We start from the raw sequence: 22,235 nt of genomic DNA on the forward strand, positions 1-22,235 counted from the left end.
TTCTCTTCGCCTTTTTCCAATAGTCCACAAGGTTGACTTGTTATCATTTCTCCTGCTTTTGCCCTTTTATTGTAAACCGTGACTCTTTAATACTGTATATCCCAATTTTAAAAATCAACTTGTAACGTGCCATTACAACATAACTTCATTTTAAGGCTCTGGTTATTCCACAACCAAATAGAGATTTGTGACATTGTCAAATTCCCTGACTGTATGGCCATAATAACATTTGTTGTTCAAATTAAAATGCATTAAAAAAATGCATTGCACTGTAACTGCAATTATGGAAAACTTGCCATCTGAATTATAAGATAAAATAAGACATGATATGAAATTTTGATTTGCTTATGCAAACCTTCAACCAAATGAGATCAGCTTTGAAGACTGAATAAAACTGCCTCAAAATGCCTGTATTTGGTAGGCTAAATACAACAGATTGGAGAATATGTGAAGTCATTGCATTTGACTTCACATATGGTTGATTAAACATTTTGAACCTTAACCTCAAGATGTTTTGCTCTCACCTCAATGGATAATAACCTGCCTTGAATTATGTATTTTATATTCTTAAATATTTGTGTTTACTGTTCTAACTAATTGAACAATAAAGAAAAACAGTTAAGGATCTGAAGTTAGAATCAAGAATTGCACAGAGACTGTCAGCATCTTTAAATGGAACAAGTAGTTTGACATTATGATTATGAATTAACCTCCTTAGAACTGAACCTGGGAGCTTTGCTAGTCATTACCATTTTATTTATGATTTCCAGCTCTTGCTGTCAATCTAGTTTAACCCATTAGGTGTCTGCTATACATTGGAGTCCCTTCCTTTGTTTAACTCAGCATTTGCATGTTAGAAGTCCAGGACATAGTGTCAATTGTTCTCCATTTCCAATCCAGTTCAATCCAGATCCAGAAAGACAGGCAGACATTTCTTGTTTAGGGTTCAGGTTTGCTCGCTGAGCTGTAGGTTTGATATCTAGGCATTTCATTACCTGGTTAGGTAACATCATCAGTGGCGACCTCCAAGTGAAGTGAAGCTGTTGACTCCTGCTTTCTATTTATATGTTTGTCCTGGATGGGGTTCCTGGGGTTTGTGGTGATGTCATTTCCTGTTCGTTTTCTGAGGGGTTGATAGATGGTATCTAGATCTGTGTTTTTATGGCGTTGTGGTTGGAGTGCCAGGCCTCTAGGAATTCTCTGGCATGTCTTTGCTTAGCCTGTCCCAGGATAGATGTGTTGACCCAGTCGAAATGGTGTTTTTTTTTCTCCATGTGTAGGGCTACGAGGGAGAGATGGTCATGTATTTTTGTGGCTAGCTGGTGTTCGTGTATCCTGGTGGCTAACTTTCTTCCTGTTTGTCCTACGTAGTGTTTGTGGCAGTCCTTGCATGGAATTTTTGTAGACAGAACAAGATAGAAGAGACATTTAACATCATCAGCAACACCCTCACAGGCATAAAGTTCACCAAGGAGGAAGAAACCAACAACAAACTCGCATTCCTGGATGTCACAGTCAAAAGAACGGACAATGGGGAACTACAAACCTGCGTATACAGAAAACTGACAAACACTGACCAAATACTTAACTACACCAGCAACCATCTCAACACACAAACTAAGCTGTATCAGAACACTATTCCAATGAGCCACCACACACTGCAGCACAGACGAACTTCGGAAAACAGAGGAGAACCACCTATGCAACATATTCAAGAAGAACGGATACTCAAAAAATACAGTGCGCAGATTCCTCGAGAACAAACCACGACAAGCAGACCAAACACAGCGAGAAACCCTAACCACCTTACTATACATCAGAGAAGTTTCAGAAATGACAGCCAGACTACTAAGACCCCTCGGAATCCTAGTAGCACACAAACTCACCAACACTGTCAAACAAAAACTAACAAACGTAAAAGACCCAGTACGTCCCATGGACAAAACCAACGTCATCTGCAAAATTCCATGCAAAGACTGCCACAAACACTACATAGGACAAACAGGAAGAAAGTTAGCCACCAGGATACACAAACACCAGCTAGCCACGAAAAGACACGACCCTCTCTCCCTCGTAGCCCTACACACGGAGGGAAAAAACCCATTTAGACTGGGACAACACATCTATCCTGGGACAGGCTAAGCAAAGACATGCCAGAGAATTCCTCGAGGCCTGGCATTCCAACCACAATGCCATAAACAAACACAGACCTAGATACCATCTATCAACCCCTCAGAAAACGAACAGGAAATGACATCACCACAAACCCCAGGAACCCCATCCAGGACAAACATATAAATAGAAAGCAAGAGACAACAGCTTCGCTTCACTTGGAGGTCGCCACTGATGATGTTCCTAGCCATGTAATGAAACGTTTGGATATCAAACCTACAGCTCAGTGAGCAAACCTACACCCTAAACCTCAACTTGAGCTACAAACCTTGCATAATTTCTTGTTGTATCATTCCTCACTCTGAGACAAAATATTGCAATTTTTATAAGGCTATTGCCCTGATATACTGTGAGAATCCTAGTGGAAGAAATGATTGTGTGTAGCAGTGTCACTCAGCTCACTTGTGGATTTCACTAAAATTCCAATGGAGCATTTAAAGTAAGAAAAATTGCACAACACTCCAATCGGAAATATCACCTGTTCTTCTCCCACTGTTGGACCATCTAATTTAACCATATTAATTGGATTCATCTCCTGTTTCCTGGTGTATAGAAGGCATTTCTTTTGGACACCTATAAGCAAGGTGATGTGATCTCTGCTGAATAATCTTTTGGTGACATAGCTTTCAAAATAAGACCTTCCCGGTTAATCACGTTATCATACTTTGGTGCACAGTTATTATCCAAGGATGTTAACTAATACTGCTGAAAAAGGTGTTGAATCCCTTTTTGTTATTTCAAAGGAAAATAGGTCAGTGTCAAACTGACTTTTGTGTTTCCATTATCTCTTTTCAATGAATCCTTGCAGAAAGAAGAATGTTCAACTTACTAATGTTTATTTGTTTCAGATACTGCATGGTATCTTCCAGGCAAATTACAGAACTGGTCGTTTGCAGCTTCTAGACACATCGGGTACATTGGACTGTGTTGTACTTGCCTCTAATGAAGTGAACCAAATTGCTTTTAGTGACACTTCATATTTGGGTAAGAACTTTGCAATTACAGTCCGGTTTTATTTATTGGAATGCACTGGGGAGTCATTTTTAAAAAAATTGTTACACTGAAATATCTCTAATTTCTTTTATTTTGGAAATATACTGAATATTCAACCTGCATGTTCCAAGTGTCAAAAGTGGGAAAATGGGAGTTGAGATTTACTGTTTGATCAAATATGATTGTCTTAAGGATATCAGCAGTTTCCAAACAACAAGGTATCCCTATTCAGATCATTCCTTCATATGGGACACTGAGAGTCATACAGATATACAGTACGGAAACAGACCCTTCAGTCCAACTCATCCGTGCCGACCAGATATCCTAATCTAATCTAGTCCCATTTGCCAGCACTTAGTCTATATTCCTCTAAACCTTTCCTATTCATATACCCTTCCAGGTCCTTTTTAAATGTTGGGATTGTACCAGTCTCCTCCACTTCCTCTGGCAGCTCATACCATGCACGCACCACCTTCAGTGTGAAGAAATTGCCCCTTCAGTCCCTTTTTTTTAAAATCTTTCCTCTCTCATCCCAAACCTATGCCCTCCATATCTGGACTCCCCCAAACCCAGGGAAAAGCTCTTGTCTATTTACCCTAAGCATGCCCCTCATGATCTTCTAAACCAACAATGTATGTACAGGTTTAGACTACACAGATTCAACTTAATAGACTGAATATTTCTGAAGGAAACACTCAGCAAAAAAAAAAACCTATAACATGAAGGTAATGGTAAAGTCACAGACTGCTTTCTCATTAGAGAGGTAATTGGTGGTGATTTAACATGAGCATCACCACACCTCAAGTGAGGGAAGAAGTTGATAAGGTAACCTTATCAACTTCTTGGTAACCTCATCCCTTTTAGGAACTGAATTTGCATCACTCTGCATTGCAAACCAACTGTTGAGCCAACTGAGCTGATCAATATCCTATGTTATAATTAATAAGCAAATCAATCCATATGTCTCATATATTCTTACATCTACAATAAAATAACAAGAATCCAACCCTATATAACACAAATTGGAAATATGTACATGAAATAACAGTAGAGACATACAGCAAATCTGTCAATGTTAAGAAAAAGAACAGTTGGAAATTTCATTAGAGTGACGGCTTCTTTCCCATGCTCAAAATTATTTCTGTAATGTTGGTGTTGTCTGTATTATCCGCCTTCACTTTATGCTCAGAATGAGAGTTTCTGTTTTTCATTTCAGACTGTTTGGTGCAGCTGCAGAAATACCAGCTGGTTATAGAACGATTCATTCATAGTGAGTTCCCTTCATCAAAACAACTTGATGATCCAAGGTTTATCAAAGAGAAACACACCAGGTAAGTGTGTTGTGAAGTGCTTTAGAAAAGTTCAGAAAATTAATGTCAATTTTAAAGCTCCTAGTCTTCTATAGAGATGATTTTAAATTCCCTGTATTCATGAGTTATACTGCACTGTAACCATCAAGAATAGAAATGGACTGAGTAGGAAAACCTGTCAAGAACTCTATGGTTATGAAGTTTGCAATTTATCAAACATTGGTGGTTGAACAATTATTTATATCTTTATTTTAATCTATATGCATTACCAAGGAGTGAACAAGGGGAGGAGATGTACTACTGGTTCTTACAGACCAATACCTTCCTGCAAGTGTGTAGTCAGGGTGAGGAACAGTCTGGATTGTACCATCTGAAAATACTTACGCTATTAAAATGAGTTGGAGTTTCACCTTGATATTGTCCTGCTCTGTATAGAATACATTACCTGGGCAACTGTGGGCACAATTTTAATATGTTCAATGTTAGAACAAACTGTCTTGAAAGTATTGAGATTAAAGCTACTGTAAATAAATAATTTTGCAGTGTGCGTAGTGTCCAGAGATCATTACACCAGGCCCATATCCATTTCCTTTCAGGATTGTGGAGTCAATTCTGAATTTACAGATCTTAGCATGTGAAGGGAGAGTGCTTAGATCTTATAGGAATTTGATATGCTCCCTTCACATGCTGAAAGATCTTTAACTCAGAATTGGGCTTCGTGGTCCTGACCTCCAGAAGGAGTGTTAACAAGGGAGCCTACTCCTGATTCTTCCCCAACAATCCCTAATGATTGATTTAAAAAAAATCAATCTGTTTGGATGAATCCAGACTCCATACCACTGCCTTGCCCCTGTCTTTATATCTTTGTATCTTCCTCTACTTCAAATATTTGTTTACTTTGCCCTAAAAAGTGAAATAGTATTTGCCTTAGCACATCCTTTGCAAAAGAAATGTTGAACTCCATTTTGCATTGGTAACAATTTGTCACTGATTTCCGATAGAAAATATTTCCCTATCAAACTACAACTTGAATGATGTCTCTATTAATTCATACCTGGCCTTCATCTGTGCAAGTAGAAATAGACTCGGTCTCTCATCTCCATCTTTGTAACTTGTTTCCCAACTATCGTGTTACCTTAGTGAATCTAAAGTTTACATTCTGTGTTTAATGTCAAGCCTTGAGAAATAACCCATTCATAATATTCAACTGAATGTATTGTTACAGTACTAATAAGACTATAAGACTATCAATTTTTGAAATAAACGGTGCTAAATGAGTCACAATGAGTAAGTGCCATCTACCAAGTACAGTCTTAACAATTTTGCTATCCAATACATAAGGAATGTGGTCATGAATTAGTTTCTAAAGAGCAATCTGCTCAAATGTGAATATATTGATGTTGTCTCAACACTTTGATACATAACTGCTATTGGGGATCAAGTCAGTAAAAGCTGCTAGTAGTATGTTGCATGCTATTGCAGTGGAAACAAATTGTGAACAATTTGACTCTGCTACAGTTAATCATTCTACTCTGTTGGAAAAGTCAGTTTTTGATTAAATATAAGAAAAATGTCAATTAATTAGAAAACCTGTTATTGTGAAAACAATTCCATAAAGCTTAAAGATGATGTAAATATTGTCATATGAGATGTCTTACAACTATTGAAGTATCTTAGTGTCTCCTAACACTGGTCTACCTTTTGAGTGTGATGTGCCCAATTTTGCAAAAACCAGCCCCCACTACTACAAAATCCCTTTCTAAATTTCATCTGTATTCATTTCAAATCATTCTTTTTAAATGATATCTGTGACAATGTATGTCTTGATAATTACCATTTAAGGAAGTGTGGATTTGATTTCATGTGTTTGTGTCGCTTTAAATTCTTCATGAAAATCAAAATCAGATATTTAAAAAAGAAATTTAGCATTTTGTGATGTGATACAAAACATCACTTTGCAGCAGTACCCATCCAGGCAAGTGGAGAAGTCCATCAATTTCCTGATGTGATCCTTGGAATTTAGTTTATGGCAAGGTGCTGAACCATTCATCAGTATGTCAGTCTGTACAGATCAAGTAGCCATAAAGTTGATTTTGCTTGTTCGGTGCAGTTCATTCCTGGTTAATTGTTTGAGACTTGGCAGTGGAGGTACCGTTGAATTTCAATTGGAGATAACTGTACTTTTATCTTATTTCAAAAAACATTTATTTATTATCTGGTTATTGGCGAAATTCTGCTATAGACTGGCATGGACTTCATTGGAAGACTTGTAAATGCTGTAGGATTTTCAGTTGTTTTCCTGGCTTGCTTAAGGGAGGCAGCTTGGAATAGTTGAGCTGAGATAGAATGGCAAAAAGCTTAATCTCTGTCCTTCATCCACATTGTGTTGAACATCAGATTCAGGGACTGCCAAACAAATTAGTACCTGAAATAAAGTAACCATCACTTTGTGTAGGGGCTATGGCAATACATTGCCTGCTTATCCTACACCTCCCTGAAATGTTTTATAAGATTAAACGTAACCAATATTTTGCAGGAAATACCTTAATGTATCGTCATCTGGTACGGTGTTGGATTGATGTGATGTTGGTATACAATCCTGTTAACCACTTTACCGAGATAAATCATTGTCTTGATTTATTTTTGTTTCTGGGAGTTAATAGCCTATGTGAATCAAGTTTAATTTCATATCAACATCTTGGGACAAACTAATCACAATCCCCTCCAGGTGAAAATGTAAAAACCATGATAAATACTCTAATTGAGGAGTGAATCAAATCAGATTTTTAATCTGAATTACTCTGCTGGATAAAGTATGATACACTGCATTTAAAAAAAAAAGCTAGCCTCCAATTTGTCATAAACTACAGCTCTCTTTTTTTCCCCCTGCTATCCCTAGCTGTTCAGTGTTCCATGACCTGATACTTTCCTGTTTCTGTTTATTTTTTTTCTCCCTTGCCACTGATCAGTGGCCTGCAGAGCCTTGCAAAGTTGCCATGTTTTAAGGTCAACACTACCCCACAACTGCCAAAACTGAGAAATTAGCTTTGATATTGAAACCTCTTAATTCAAAACAGCTAGTTGCAGATTGAAATGCTTCAAGTGAAAATTCACTGAGTTGACTAAAGCAGTGAGTAGGCTAATCCATCTGGTCCAAGAAATTTCCAGTTCTGTACCTGTGATCTTGGCTCAGTTTCCAGTTGAGCAGTTAGAATTGTTTAGTACATTTTTGACAATGGTGGAAAAAAAACAGCCAGTGTTTCAAAATTAAAAGCCAGAATTATGATGCAGAATGTATTTGGTTATTTTAATGGAGAGTGAACACTGGATGTGATGACCTTGCACTTGAGTAACACCATGCATTTATTTAAAGCATGTAGCATTGTAAAACAATCCAAGATGCTTCACAGTAATGTTATCCAACAAAAAAAATGAATCAAATCAGGTGTTAGGAATAGTGAAAGAGGTAGATTTAAAGGAGCAGAAAGAGAAGTTGAAGGGAATTCCAAAGCTTAATGGCCTAATGTTGAAAATACTACTGCTTACAGAGAGGTGAAGATACCAGGAGATGTGCATGAGGCCTGAGTTAACTGGAAATGTTGGGGCTCAAAGGCAGCAGAGAAAGGAAGGAAAATGCTGTGGAGAGATTTGAATTCAGGGATCAGGATTTTAAAATCTGATGCCTTGGATCAGGAACCTATGTAAGTCAGCATGTATAGGAGTTAAATAAGAAGTGTACTTGGTTAGGATGTGGTGAGTGGAGTTTTGAATGATCTTGTATCAATGAAAACTGGAAAACGTTGGATTGGCTAAAGAACTGTGAAATGGGTTGAGTCTGAAGATAGCAGAAACAGGGATGATAAATTCAGCTGTTGATGCATATTGTTATAGAGGTGGTAGTTGATAGCTTTTGTGATGATGGAGGGATGATATCCAAAGCTCAGCTCAGTGAACTACAATGCTCAGATTGTAAGTAATCTCAGCCTGAGGCCTGGACAGAAAAGCACAAACATTTGGCTACAGAATGAAGGATTGTGTTTTAAATTGAAAGTAATGGCTTCAATTTTCTAAATTTTTTTAACTGTAATAAATTTTAAGCCACATCCAGAACTGAATGTCAGACAAACAGATTGACAACATAAAACAATAGAAGGGCAGCTCAGTGGTTAGCACTGCTGCCTCCTAGCGCTAGGGATCCGGGTTCGATTCCAGCCTCTGTTGACTGTCTGTGGTGTTTCCACATTCTCCCAGTGTCTGCGTGGGTTTCCTCCCACAATCCAAAGATGTGCAGGTTAGGTGAATTGGCCATGCTAAATTGCCTTAGTGTTAGTTGCATTAGTCAAGAGTATGTATGGGAATGGGTCTTGGTGGGATACTCTTCGGAGGGTCGGTATGGATTGTTGGGCTGAAAGGCCTGTTTCCATATTGTAGGTAATCTAATCTAAAAGGTCAAATGAGGTGATGGTGAGGTAGAGCTAGGTATCATCTATATTCAGAAACATATTTATATTACAACTTCTACAGCTGTGTTTTTGGAAGAATACTTTAGGGGAAACCTTGCTCATTGTGGAAATTTTTGAGGTTTCACAAGTAATGGGTGAGGGATGTGGAGCAAAGCTATTGTATGAGATTCTCTCTGTATGACTGTTTAGGGAAGCGTGTAATTGAGTGATAGTAGTCCCTCTCAACTGGGCAGTTAAGAATGTTTGAAAGAGGATAGTTAGTCAAATATATCAGGCTGAAAACACACGATGTAAGATGAGGAAAATAATGCAAAGTCATACATAAGTTATTAATTGTGATTTTAATTAGGGCTGTTAGTACTGTGGCGGGGGAAAAACCTGATTGGAGAGAGAGACTATTGTGACACTCCTTGTCAGAGCCAGTGCATGGGGAGATGGCCTTTGAAGAAAGGAGAAAGTCAGCTTCTTTGGAATTGTGTAGTCTGTGAACAAGTTACTGCAAAGTCGCTCTTTCATTTTGAAGGATTTCTTCATTTGTTTGTGGAAATGTTGCAGGGTTTAGAATTTTGTGAGCACCAGATGAACTAACATCTATGCTTCTTGTCCTCTACTGCTAATCTGATTCTGCTACACTGTTGTCCATAATGCTTCCCTTTATTAACTAGATGCTGTGGAATGGAGTTGAATGGAAAAATCCTAAATAATGGAAACAAAAAAAAGTACACTTCTGTAATCCCAAAGAGTAGGACAGTGAATTAAGTACTTAGAATATGCTGTTGTAATGTAATGCATCAGAATAGATTTGTGCACACGAAGCTCCCACAAATGACACTGACTACTTGTTTTCATGAATGCTGGAAGCATTCACTTGGTCTGTTATCAGAAAGGAGGCAGGTGGTATTTAGGTGACCCAGTTTTCAAGCTGAACTGACAGAGTTCACTTCTCGTGGGTGGAGAAATTGGCCTCAACATGCATACAGAGGTTGAGAATTATAGAAGCAGACTATTCAGCCTATTGAGTCCACACTCCCCTTCCAAACAACAACCCATCCAGACCCTATCCCTGTAACCCTGCATTTCCCAAGGCTAGTTCACCTGGCCAACACATCTCTAAACATTATGAGCAATTTAGCTTGGTTAATCCATCCAATCTGCACATTTTTGGATTGTGGGATGAGCACCCAAAGAAAACCCATGCCTACATGAGGAGAATGTGCAAACTCCTCACCTGAGAGTGAATTGAACCCAGATCCCTGGCACTGAGAGGCAAAATAAGTTGAGAATTCAATTCTACATGTGCCAAACAAAGTCTACAAAAGGCCAGTTGCCTTAAAAGGTAGCCTTTACTCAGTTTACAAAAATTAATCTCTGCCAAGCATAATTAGAGTTGAGATATGTTCACACCTGAGTCATTAGTTATGTTGTGTGTAAGGGAGTTGCCATTGAGCTCAGAATCGGGCAAAGTATTGATTTTCCCTTGGTAGGTAAAGACTGATATCTGCCAAATAATCCATCAACATTCACCACCGTGAAGAATTATTGTTTAGCAGATGCTTCGTTGGCACCCACATCCTGCAGAATGAAGTACAAAGAAAAACTTGCATATATAGTACCTTTCATAACCTATTGACATCCTGCGCGTTTTATAGTTAATAAAATGTTTAAAACGTGCTAACTGTTGTAATGTAGGGAACGCGACAGCTCCGAGAAACAACCAAGTAATAATTGCAGGATAATCTTTTTGTGGTGTTGAGGGACGGAGGGATAACTTGCCCTGCTGCTATTTTTAAACAGTGCGTCTTAGGAGAGGAAGCAGGACTTTGTTTTTCTAAAACAGTAAAAAAAAATAATATTTGCTTGTGTAATTCTCAAATTATATTGCAAATGCATGCGTGAATACTAGATTATGTGAGTTTAAGACGTGATTTAAAAATCGACTGCAGTCAAGCAGACGAGGTTTCAAGTGAAGATTAGCATGATAAAAATTTGAGTTTCATTCGTATGTACTTTTTCCAATACCTAATAATTTATAGAATAATGCGTAGGCATTACATGTCTTGGTGAAAAGCATACTAGTGAAACCGGTTGTTGGCTTAAAACAGATCGTTTGGGTGCGGCTATAACATTTTATGCAAAATTGTAATAAAACAGCATTAAAATGAGGCTTTGCCTGTGCAGATGGAACTGTTCAGTTGTCTTCACCTCACAAACATGCAAAGTGTACTTGTCCAGGATTTAGTTTCTCTTCAAAAGGCTCTGCAGTATTTTTCCATTGTCGACGTGGCAGGGGTTGTCTTTTTGTCGGGCATGATGGGAGAGGATTTGGGAAGGGATTGAGCGTCTTGAGCTGAAAACGAATGCGTAATGGTCGTTGGAGGTGAACAGTAAAATTTTGAACTTGAAGCTAGAACTCTAGAGTATTTTTTCAGTTTAAATCCTTCTTTGAGTGCTTTGTAAACTAACGCAATATACACTCTCGTATATAGAGAAATATCCGAGTGCTCTTTCGCTACGTTCGCTTCACAACAAGGACATATTTAGTGGCTATTATCTGCAATGCAACGTCATTTATCAACCCTTAGGGATTTGCTAGGGAATGTGATTGGTCTAAACTGCAAACGTTGGAGGGCGGGGTAGCTCACTGCAGCAGATGTTTTTGTGGTTACAGTAGTGAAACTCTCAGGTTTCGAATACAGCTTCGCTTTTGTTGGCTACTCCATTTTAACCTCAGCCGTCAGCTCTTTTTCAGCACTCAGATTAGAAATTCACGTCACTTTTTTTTTGAGCGCACTTTTGGATTTTTTTAAAATATTTTTTTTTTTAAAAAATCTGGTGTTTCAACAGGATCTATGTCCAGTTCTGTGCGGCTGACTTGCAAGTGCTCAAGAGACGTGCTGTTTCGACAAGACCAAAACTGCTCATCCCTGCACTGTCTAGCACCTTGTCGACCAGTGCAAGAACTGCAGCTCGCAGCAGCTGCAATGAGGCATGCAAAAACGATGAGCTCAACAGCATCACATCCAATCAGCACCAGGATGGCCCTTCCCTTCCCAAAATGCCTCGGCTGGAGGAAGTTGTGCTGCAAGAAGGCCATGTTGGTGAAAGTAGAAGAACTGTTTGTTCACACCCATTATGGACTGGCGACGAAGCGGTGGGCATCCCGGGCCAGGGAAAGCAGCTGCCGGGCACAGGTACACCCGCTGGACGTTCGACAGCATGCACCAGCCAAAGAAAAAAGGAAACCTGCAACGTCGGCTGCGTTACCCGGCTCATAGTAGTAACTCACAAAGATGCTTTGATGCTGAGGAACTGTCAATATGGCAGAAACGAAGGCTGTGAGCATACTAATGGCTCTGGAGAGGCTTTCATGAAGAAAGCTAAGCCGAAGCTGCGCCTGGCTTTCCAGGCGTCTGCAGTCCATATAGGAAGCCTCAGAGAGTGGAAAGATGGATCAAAAATCGAGGGATTGCCAGAGCTGGAAGCAGACCCCTCTCTTTGTTCTGAACACAACAATCGTACACAAGTAAGTACTATTTAATTGAACTCTGTCCTTGAAAACTAGTGCTGCTATGCAGTACAATTCCAGCTCCCTAATTATAGCAGCCATGACTTGAATCTTGTCCTGATCTTTGAAAGGGGAGTAAATTTGACAAACTTCTGGTCGATTACGAGCCCGATTTAGATAAATACCCCAAATCAAAAATAATCTGCAACATTAACCCTTTAGTTACACTCTTTCCAAATAAGCTGGTTTTTTTAAAGTCTGACATGACATCATTATTGTGGCCAAAAATCAAGTCTCTGAAAAGCTAATGATCTTGATCAAACGTCAAATAGCTGTTATGTTGCACAAGGCTAATAATAAAAGGAATGTTTTTCCCTTTTAAAGCAATGACCTTCAGACCGTAAGTTTACATTATAATTGTGAACGTGTATTGGCCAGGTTGTGATCGATTTTAAGTTGTTTACTGAATGCATGTAAAACCGAAGTGACCCATGACTTATCAAAAAGCTTTCTTTGTTTGGGTGTTGGCTTTGTTAACTCTTTGTGCTGAGGAGGTCATGTGATTAGTTCAATCCTATATGTTTTGCTGTAATAAATTTTCAATCAATATGCAAAATTTTGGCGTGGAGGGCATGTTTTGTAAGCCATCTTGACTACTTTATATAATTTGTACTTCCTTTATTCCTAAAAAAAATTCATGCTTGTGAAAATTCAGATTTGCCTTGTAATATTTTTGTCAAGCTGAAGTTGCTGACTGAAGGTACAGTAAAAAAAATTCAAAATCATTGACTTCAGAAACTACCCTGAAAAGTTAGAAATTTTATCTACATATTAGTTGTTACATTACTTATGAAGAAATTGTGCCTATACAACTCAATTTAACTGAGCAGTAGGTTTACAATTGAATCTCAAGTATATTCAAGCATATTGTTAAAGCGGAAGCCAAATATGTATTGAGGAAAGCAGTTCATTAAAAGTGATGTTTAGCATGTCAGAGTCATTGGTGTTTTTTTTCAGGTTTGAATAGTCTGTATTTGTGATTCCGAAATACAAGTGTTTGTCAATATGCAGTTGATGACCAAAGGTGTAAGTGTTGATTGCTTAAGAATTCTCTTCAGAGTTTGAGATATGCTCAGTCAAATCTAAGAGGAATGTGCACTGGATGCAGTCACTTCTGTTGCATTTACTCGTCTTGTTTTGGAAGAGATGCACAATTTTAACTTGTATTGGTCAATTGTGTTTTCAGGAAAGTTTATGTTCAAAAGATTAACACTCCATTTGCTTGTCGTTTTGGGCTGATTAATTGTCACTGAGTCTGAGAGTTACCTCTCAACTTCACAATTTAGTAAGCAAAGTGTGGGCATTGTTAAATACCAAAACCAGTCATTGTACAACTGTAAAACTGCATTTTTTCCCTCTTGAAACATTGATATTCTGAAACATTGAAATGCATTTTCTCGATCTACAGTACAAAAATGTGCAAATTTCCATGGATGAATAACTCTACTGCAGATGTTTAAAACATGTTTTTGATCTGTAGTATTTTGTGAATAGACTAAAATTAAAATTAGTTAAATGCACTAAAGTATTTTGCAATAGCTTGAATTTTATAAATCTAATCGTAGTTTCATGTATCAATAAACTCCAATCTTTTTAAATTTTAATTTTAGTTTATGACCATTCTGTTTCAAATTCGAAGCTGTAACAAAGTGCAAGCTAAAATTAAACTTTGACTGGTGCTTATTTTATGATCCAGTTTCTTATTTTCTAAATATAAATTGGGTTTTAGCTATTAATTGTTGAAACACACAGTTTTTCCAGTTTAGAATCTGAATACGTAGATCATGAGTATTGTAGCAGTAGTGTTAGGCAAGGCATTTGTTTGATGGCTTTACATCTTTTGAGAGAAATAGTCTCAAATATTTCTTACGATATTTCCCGCCAATTTATGGGTGTCCGGAAGTAGGCACAGTTTAACTTTAGTCTTTATAACGAAGACGACAAGCTTTGAGGGAGCGCCATTTTTCTGCAAATTCATGCCTCCACTTGTATAGGTGTGGGAGGAAAACTACTGTAACATAATGTTGGTTGTTTCACAGAATATTGTAAATATTTATTTTTGCTAGAAATAACATGCATAAAGTTCTGATGTTAACTGTTTTGTCCAATTTGTGTCATTAGTGTTCTTTTGGGTTCCCCTTGTAAAAGGGTGCAAAATTAACCCTTGCGTTCTCATGGAAATCGGATGAAAAAACATTCTACTCATAATTTTACACATATGGATGTTGGGGAAAATTGCATCAAATGAACTTTTTTGTACAAATTGTCCTGGTAAATGATCATTATTAATCACCCAGTACAGTTTTTGAAAGTTAATCTTGAACCAATAGCTTATTTTACTGGATATATCTGCTGATTTCTTCTTGTTTGAAATGCCCAGCCTGGTGCCATCTTAAGAGAGATTTGAGGAGGATGGCTGTTGTTAAACTCTGGATATAATGGAGCAATGAGAGTAAGGGGTAACCAATATAAATTTGTTACAGCTTTTGCACATAATCCTGAAAGTATTGTAATACCTGATGATAGGTTTCTAATTTTGGGAACTTGCTCTTGTGTTGATAATGTCAATATTCCTGTATTCAGAGGAATATTTAAGAAAACAATGAATTTGGTGCACTGAAAGGCAAGTTTGGTGTTTTTATTTTGATAAATATGACATCACAACAGACATACACCATTTCCAAATGAGCTTTCTACTCAACATTTTTTTTTCCATTCTTAAGAAATGCGTCTGAAATCCTCAACTGAAATGAGATCAGAGTTGTTGGCACAAGTACTTTTGCTAACGCGAGTCCCATAACAAATTTTCCTTGAAGTTCAGGTGCTTGTTGTTTCCACTGAGAAGGGAGAAGACTGTCATTTCCACCATGTTAGTGAACAATGGCTCTCAACATATTGTCACTTGTTTGTTAGGCTCTGATTTTCTAGTGGCAATGGTGTCTAATTAAGTATAGCTTTTCATATTTAACATACACAGTAATATCACCGCATTTTAGAATGATATTCTATGGGTTAACACTGAGCATTTTAATATTTTTGTAAACTTAACATTTTCAGATAGTTACCTTTATAGCCAATGTGAGTTTTGCAATTGATCTGCAGCATAATAGGTCACAATGTTGTGATGCAAAATTTTGAGCGCCAGTGTCCTGTTCAAGTAGTCCTTTCATATGAACTTGGACTAAAAATGTCAATTAATTTTAACAAGTTGACACTTAAACATTAACGAGGACACAATGAACAAATCTGGTGTTAACAAACGTATCTATTATAGCAAGTTTGTGTAGTCAGAGTTCTGACAAGTAGAGAAAAATCCACTGCAGTGTTCTCACTGGCATACATGGTTAATATTTGTACGTCTCAGAATACAGTTCTTGCTCCTGGTACACAATCTAATTGTCATAACTTTGGCATTTTTAAATGGTGTTCATATGTGAGAGAGTATATTTTTAAGTTTTTAACTAAGTATGTTAAACAATTTCTTTTTTGATTGCCAAAACTAAGTTCCTGCTTAGTGAAAAGGTAAAAACTGTCTCATCTGAATACGTGAGCAGCTAAACAAATATAGGATAGTAGTGAAACCATTATCCAGTGCCAAGTTGTGGTTGTGATGCTTTGGTATCTGTTAATAGTTTTCACCTTGTAAAGATTATCTAGTTTCTTATCAGAAGGTTTCATCTCTCTAGTGCAGAAGTTACATGTACAATCTACCTTAAATGCTTGTATAATTGCCAATTCTGTCTTCAAAGATGTATTGTCTACTTGTGATTTTGTTTTTTAAAAGAAGGTCTTGTCTCATATCTTTAATGGTGGGTTTGCAGGTTCTGTAAGAAAAACCAAAACTGATATTTGGGAAATTGAGGAATTCTTTTATGGAATTGCATAACTTCCAAAATTCTTGACTGGAAAAGATTGAATTTTATGAACTGCACATCCCTGTCCCGATGTTCATTTCTTCTCAAATACAGGAACAGGCTCAACTTTTTACCAATCTCTTTCTTTCTCAATGGGGTGCTTAATTTCATGAGCGTTAGTTTTTAAGCCTCAGTACTACAGCCACTTGATGTGGTTGTTTCATTTACAAAAAGTTTGTTTTATGTAAATCTGAGAGCAATTAATGCTGCCAATGTAATATTTTAAATCACTTGTGTGATTTTGATTATTTTGGTGATACTCTTGCAGTCTAATAACTATATTTGTAGTGTTGTATCATTCTATCGTCATATAAATGATTTGGCATTTACTCACCACTCCAGTATTAAAATCCCCTAAAGTTATTGATTTCAGAAGGAGCCAGTCTCAGCAACCATACTACTGTAGCTGCCACCACATCTCCCAAGAAAGTAGTTAATGTCTTTTGATGTTGGCCAAAAGACCTTTCTGTGAAAGGAAATGTTGTTACTATAGAAGTAATAGCAGCTGGCTCATCGTTTCCAGCTGCGTTGTATGAACTGCTGCGTTCTTCATGAGGGATAGATGCAAAACCGAAGTGTAAAAAATAGTGTTACCCATTTCTGTAGATTTGATTCCCACAGCAATCCCAAATAAACTGAATAAATTAAGTTCAAAATAAAAATGGTTTAAGTTGATTCCACCTAACTTGCATCAGGACCTCTTAGCCTCTTGCCCCATTTTTACTGACCGTGATTGTCTCCTGTTAAGTAAGGAATCCTCTGATTTTAAAATTCTTGACACTCTTCAGATGCTTCTGTTGGATTACCCAGATACTGCCAGTTTTTTCCCTTTTTTTCTGTTCTGATTTTCTGGAGATGCTAACATATGGCTGAACATACAGGTAATAATGGCAGCCAACAATAATGAAGGATCCTAGTTGAACAACAACAGCACATCTTTGATCCATTGCTAGCAGTTTGAAGAGCTGGCAATATTTCTCAACAAGTAAGGCATGAATTGTTCAAATTCATATTTGATTGATCACATTTCAGTGTGTTGATCTTTTGTTTCTTCCTATTATTTGTCTGATATCTGGGAATCTTTTGCCATTGATAAACTTTTTTGTTTGCATATTTTGTAATATGAAAGAAAATTTTCAAATGTCTGTTGCTGAAACCAGACTTCTCGTCTGGATTGATTGGTTCAATGTCGTAGCTCTTCATTAGTACCCACTCGAGTCTGAATTAGTAATGTGATTATTCTTTCCATGTCACCACAGGTGCTGTTAAATTTCATGGGCAAAGCTGTGAAATGGTACCAACTAATAAACCCAGGGGGAGTGTACAGACTGATTGCATCAAAACAGCTGGTAAGTGAATCTGAAGGTGCTTTCATAAGGAATATTTGAATATGGGAAGCAAAAATTCTAATAATTGGTGATGAGATTATAAAGAAATCACACAAAATATGCAAGAATACATTTGATTCTATTTTTCAGAAATAAATGAATGAGGAAATTGATTATGTTTCATTATCATGGAAAACCTTTATTTTAATTTGCAGTATTTACAAGTTTTCCCTTCATTATCTAGGGCACATCTGCTTTTGAACAACGTAACTCTACTACCATTCCAGAAAAGGTTCTGCAAAGTTTGAATTGTCCACTTCTCCTTTCTTTTCAACCTGGCTGGAACTTGCAGTATATTTCTACAGTTTCTTGTTTACACCGGTCCCAGGTAAGACAGCAAATTCAAAACCAAGGAAAATAGTTGGGTTCAATTAATCTTATCATTCAGACATATCAAGGACTTGCAGAATTGATTTCTTGAGCATTAGAAAGTGGGAGCTTTAGGAAGTAGAGGATTCAGTAATTTGTAATGTATAACATTTCTGCATTATAAGAGTGCAGTGGGATCTACCTTGACAGTTGAAGATCACAGTTAACAGAGTCTCACATTCTTACAGCATGGAAACAGACCCTTTGGTCCAACCCATCTGCACCCAACCAGACATCCCAATCTGACCACATTCCTTTTGCCACCACTTGACCCCAATCCCTCTTAAACCCTTCCTATTCATATACCCATCCAGATGTTTTTAAATGTTGTAATTGTACTAGCCTCCACCACTTCCTCTGACAGCTCATTCCAAACATGCACCCACCCAGTGCAGGGAAAAAGTTGTCTCTTAGGTTCCTTTTAAATCTATTCCCTCTCATCTTAAGTCCATGCCATCTAGATTTTGACTCTTTCCCCAATGTCATCACCACCCTAAGAAAAGACCTTGGTTATCATCCTATCCACGCCCCCTTGTGATTTTATAAACCTCCAAGGTCACTCCGCAGTCTTCCAATAGTCCAGGGAAAGGAGCCTAAGCCTATTCAGCCTCTTCCTATAGCTCAACCTCTCCAGTCCCAACAATATCCTTTTAAATCTTTATGGCATCCTCTCGAGTTTAACAACATACTTACTTCCTATAGAAGGTAACCAGAATTGTATGCAGTTTTCCAAAAAATGGACTCCCTTGTAACCAGCTGTTTGAAATAATTAATGTGAAATAAGAGCTGCTGTCCAGTTTATAATCTTAGTAATGGCATTAAGATTCCATGAGTTGTATTTTTATATCGACTTTATAGAATGATTGATTCTGTTCTTGTGTCTTTAAAATATAGTTTTAGATCAAATTTTTTTAAACTGATAATTTGATTTCAGCTTTTCAAAAATCTGATCAACCTGTCTGCTTATTTTGAAAACTTGGCTTCAGAAATAACTCATCTTTGCACTATTCAAGAAGTACTTTCTTGCAGGTAAGTACGGAAATATATTTGTATATATCGAGAACATCAGTTATTGAGAGCTGTCTGTCTCTATCTCAATCAACATCTCCTCCTTTGAGTATTCTTTTGTCCTCTTCCCTGTGGTGACTGTTCTAAACAAGTTCAAATCACCATATCCAAATAACCTTTCTTTGACGTAAGCCCATTTATGTTTGCAGTCTGAGCTTTTGAACTATGGACGTTTGTAACTCTACCTGTGCCTAGTCCAAACTTTGTATCCTGTTCACTTTGGACCAAGGTTACTTGTCAGCCAGTGGATTCTAAATCCAAGTCAGTATTTTTTAAAAACAACTTGGTTGATAAGAACAAGCCAGTCCTTTTGGTACTTCTGTTTTGAGATTCTTCTCTCTAATATGTTTATGAATTGTATTAGAAACAAATAGGTTTATGCATTGATATGATGGTTTGATGTATTTATGATCTTTTAAATAAATGTATGAACTTAATTTTACAGTTTAAAGTTTGAAATGTGCAAAAATTCTGTGTAATTCTTTGCCAATTTTAGTTGTGAGAATTAAGCTTTTTTTTTTAAAGCAACCATGTTTTTAACAGCTTAGAATTTTCTAATGCTCTGGTTATTTGCTAGTTTCTCAGCACCACTTGTCTCTTTCACTGGAATCATATTGGAAAGGATCTGCTATAACCCCAATATAAGAGCTAACTTTGCAGCTGTTATAACTGACAAAAATGCACAAGGTAAAGATACAGCAGTATTTCAATTGTATGCTTTGCATTGTCAAAGTTGGAATGTCCAGCAGTTGGTTGAAATGCTGTGATATGCTGGAGGAATGTTGTCTAACAATGATTCAAATCTGTATCCCAGCATGTCAATCTGACTAAAATTCAACATAAGAAATAGAAGCAAGAATAGGCCATTCAACAAAATGATAGCTGATCTACCCTGGCCTCAACTCTTCTGTGCGAACTCCGCATTAGAATGAGATAAGCGATGAAAGTGCTGAGAAGAGGCTTTTTTTCCACCTACAGAAAGGCAGGGTTTACACGAGACTGGGAATTGCTCTCATGTATATTTTTTTAAAAACTGACAGACTGAGGAATAGGTTATTTGTTGAATGAAGAAGCTCTCTTCAATCGTTTCGTGGCATTTTCCCAGAGTTGTTGAATATGACATGTGTTTGCTTATTCCAGCTTCATTTGGCTGTGTTTAACTAGTTTGCTCCTTGCTTGTAATAGGTATTTCAGTTCCTGGTGACTGGGGCCTGAAGCTAACTGTTGGTGATGTTCAAAATACTACTATAGTTCTGCACATCTATATAGATTTCATGATGTTATCTTACATCCTTGGAATTCTACCCGGTACTGTGGTGACATTTCATAGTTTGGAGAGAGTAACATCCAGGTTAGTATTCTGTAAGAGTGGGCCATTCTGCTTTCCCCTTATTCAGTTATATAATGATTTGGTCTGCTTGACTCCAATTATTTGCAATAGTACATTTCCCTTGATACCATTATAACAAAAATCTATTCATTTGTCAGGAATATTCAGTTGTCCTACAGTTTGCAACCTTTTTAATTGATTTTTAAAAATTGTTCACAATATGCATCACTGACTAGACCTGCATTTATTGCCAAACCCTAGTTGCCACTGAGAAAACAGAGCCTGAGATAGGAACACCCACAGTGCAATAAGGAACTGTGTTCCAGCAGTTTTCTTGAGTCACAGATTTTCTTCTATCCTGTGCATGGAAAGTATGCTTCCTGATTGGCCTAGTTTTAATTTTAAGCTTGGCATCCAATCTTGTTAGAAGAATAAATAGTTTATCTCTATCAAATCTTTTTAACGTGTAAAACATCTGAATGCCATCATCCCTCAGTCCTTCAAACGCCAAAGAAAATGAGACAAACTTATGCAACTTGTCATAAGTTGTTTTGAGCTCGAGCATTCCATTGGATCTGTTCTGTGCCCAATTGAAAGCCAGTAAAGCCCTGCTGAAGTATGATTCCAAAATGCATGTAAAATATAAACTATACAGCTATTTTTGCATGCAACTGAGGGGTGTTTTCCTCCCATTTTGTAATCCCCTTCTTTCCCACATTGAAATAATTACTAATATTCAGTTAGCTTTTTTGATTGCTTTATAATACTCATCGATAAGCTTTTGTGTGTTTGGATTTCAAAATCTATTTGTTCTTTCCAGGCCCTCATTTAGAAAGAACTCAAGTTTATCTTGCTTCAGTCCAAAGTGGATGATGCTATATCTGCTCACATTAAAATTCTATCTGTTATAGTTTTGCCACTCATTAATCTGAACTAATTTCATGTAGGACCCTGCAGTTTTATTTCAGGTCTGTCACCCTTCAATTCTCTTTACATGCCGTGTCTGACCTACTAAATATTCCCAACAGTCAATAATAATAAAGATGGGTTGTGTGATTTTAGTTGCTTTTAAATCTTGGCTAATGTTTAGTTTTTTGTTTGTCCTCCAATCCTATTGCAGTTATTTATAGTTAAGGTACAGTTCAAGAATTTTAAATATCAATTTATTAAAATTATTAATTTTGCTTTTCAGACATAATAATGTGTACTGCAAATATGTGCCTTCAAGCAGTGTGTCTATGCTTGAGAATCCATCACCAGAGGCAGTAAGGTGTGTATTCTAATTCTCATTTTGCTTCACTTCTCTGAAAACTCGAACTAAAATGGGAGAATCTATATATTCATAGTTGTAATCAACTTCGCATTTCTTTTAGACTTGCTAAGGGAATGATCATACTATACTCTGTTCCTACTTATTGCAAAACCGTATGGTAGTTGCTTTTTAAGTTTACAAGATATAGTGATGCGTTGACAAAATGTTAGTTTTTCACAATTTGTTCTGTGACTTGGTATGACATAATGGGTAACAACTCTTCTTTGAACGGATAGAAATTTAACCTGTTTTCAAAGTTTGGTGACTTGTAAATCCAGTACTGGGATTGTTAAAGATTCAGGTACTTTAAGCTCTTCTAGTTTCTCCTCAAATTATCACAGATCTATGTTA

At 37.1% G+C, this 22,235-nt stretch overlaps 1 protein-coding gene across 1 annotated transcript in view; it reads left to right on the top strand.

Moving 5' to 3' along the window:
- Positions 1-22,229, top strand: part of ctc1 (CTS telomere maintenance complex component 1) — a 56,624-nt gene extending 34,395 nt beyond the window's left edge. Inside the window, exons 11-19 of the mRNA XM_043677226.1 lie at positions 3,021-3,156; positions 4,382-4,496; positions 11,783-12,461; positions 17,677-17,766; positions 17,990-18,133; positions 19,109-19,203; positions 19,820-19,929; positions 20,428-20,593; positions 21,765-22,229. Coding sequence (XP_043533161.1) covers positions 3,021-3,156; positions 4,382-4,496; positions 11,783-12,461; positions 17,677-17,766; positions 17,990-18,133; positions 19,109-19,203; positions 19,820-19,929; positions 20,428-20,593; positions 21,765-21,855 — 1,626 coding nt within the window. The 3' untranslated portion in view covers positions 21,856-22,229. The remainder of the gene's footprint in view (positions 1-3,020; positions 3,157-4,381; positions 4,497-11,782; positions 12,462-17,676; positions 17,767-17,989; positions 18,134-19,108; positions 19,204-19,819; positions 19,930-20,427; positions 20,594-21,764) is intronic.
- The last annotated feature ends 6 nt before the right edge of the window (positions 22,230-22,235 follow it).

The sequence above is a fragment of the Chiloscyllium plagiosum genome, chromosome 36, assembly GCF_004010195.1.
Source record: "Chiloscyllium plagiosum isolate BGI_BamShark_2017 chromosome 36, ASM401019v2, whole genome shotgun sequence".
NCBI lineage: Eukaryota > Metazoa > Chordata > Chondrichthyes > Orectolobiformes > Hemiscylliidae > Chiloscyllium > Chiloscyllium plagiosum.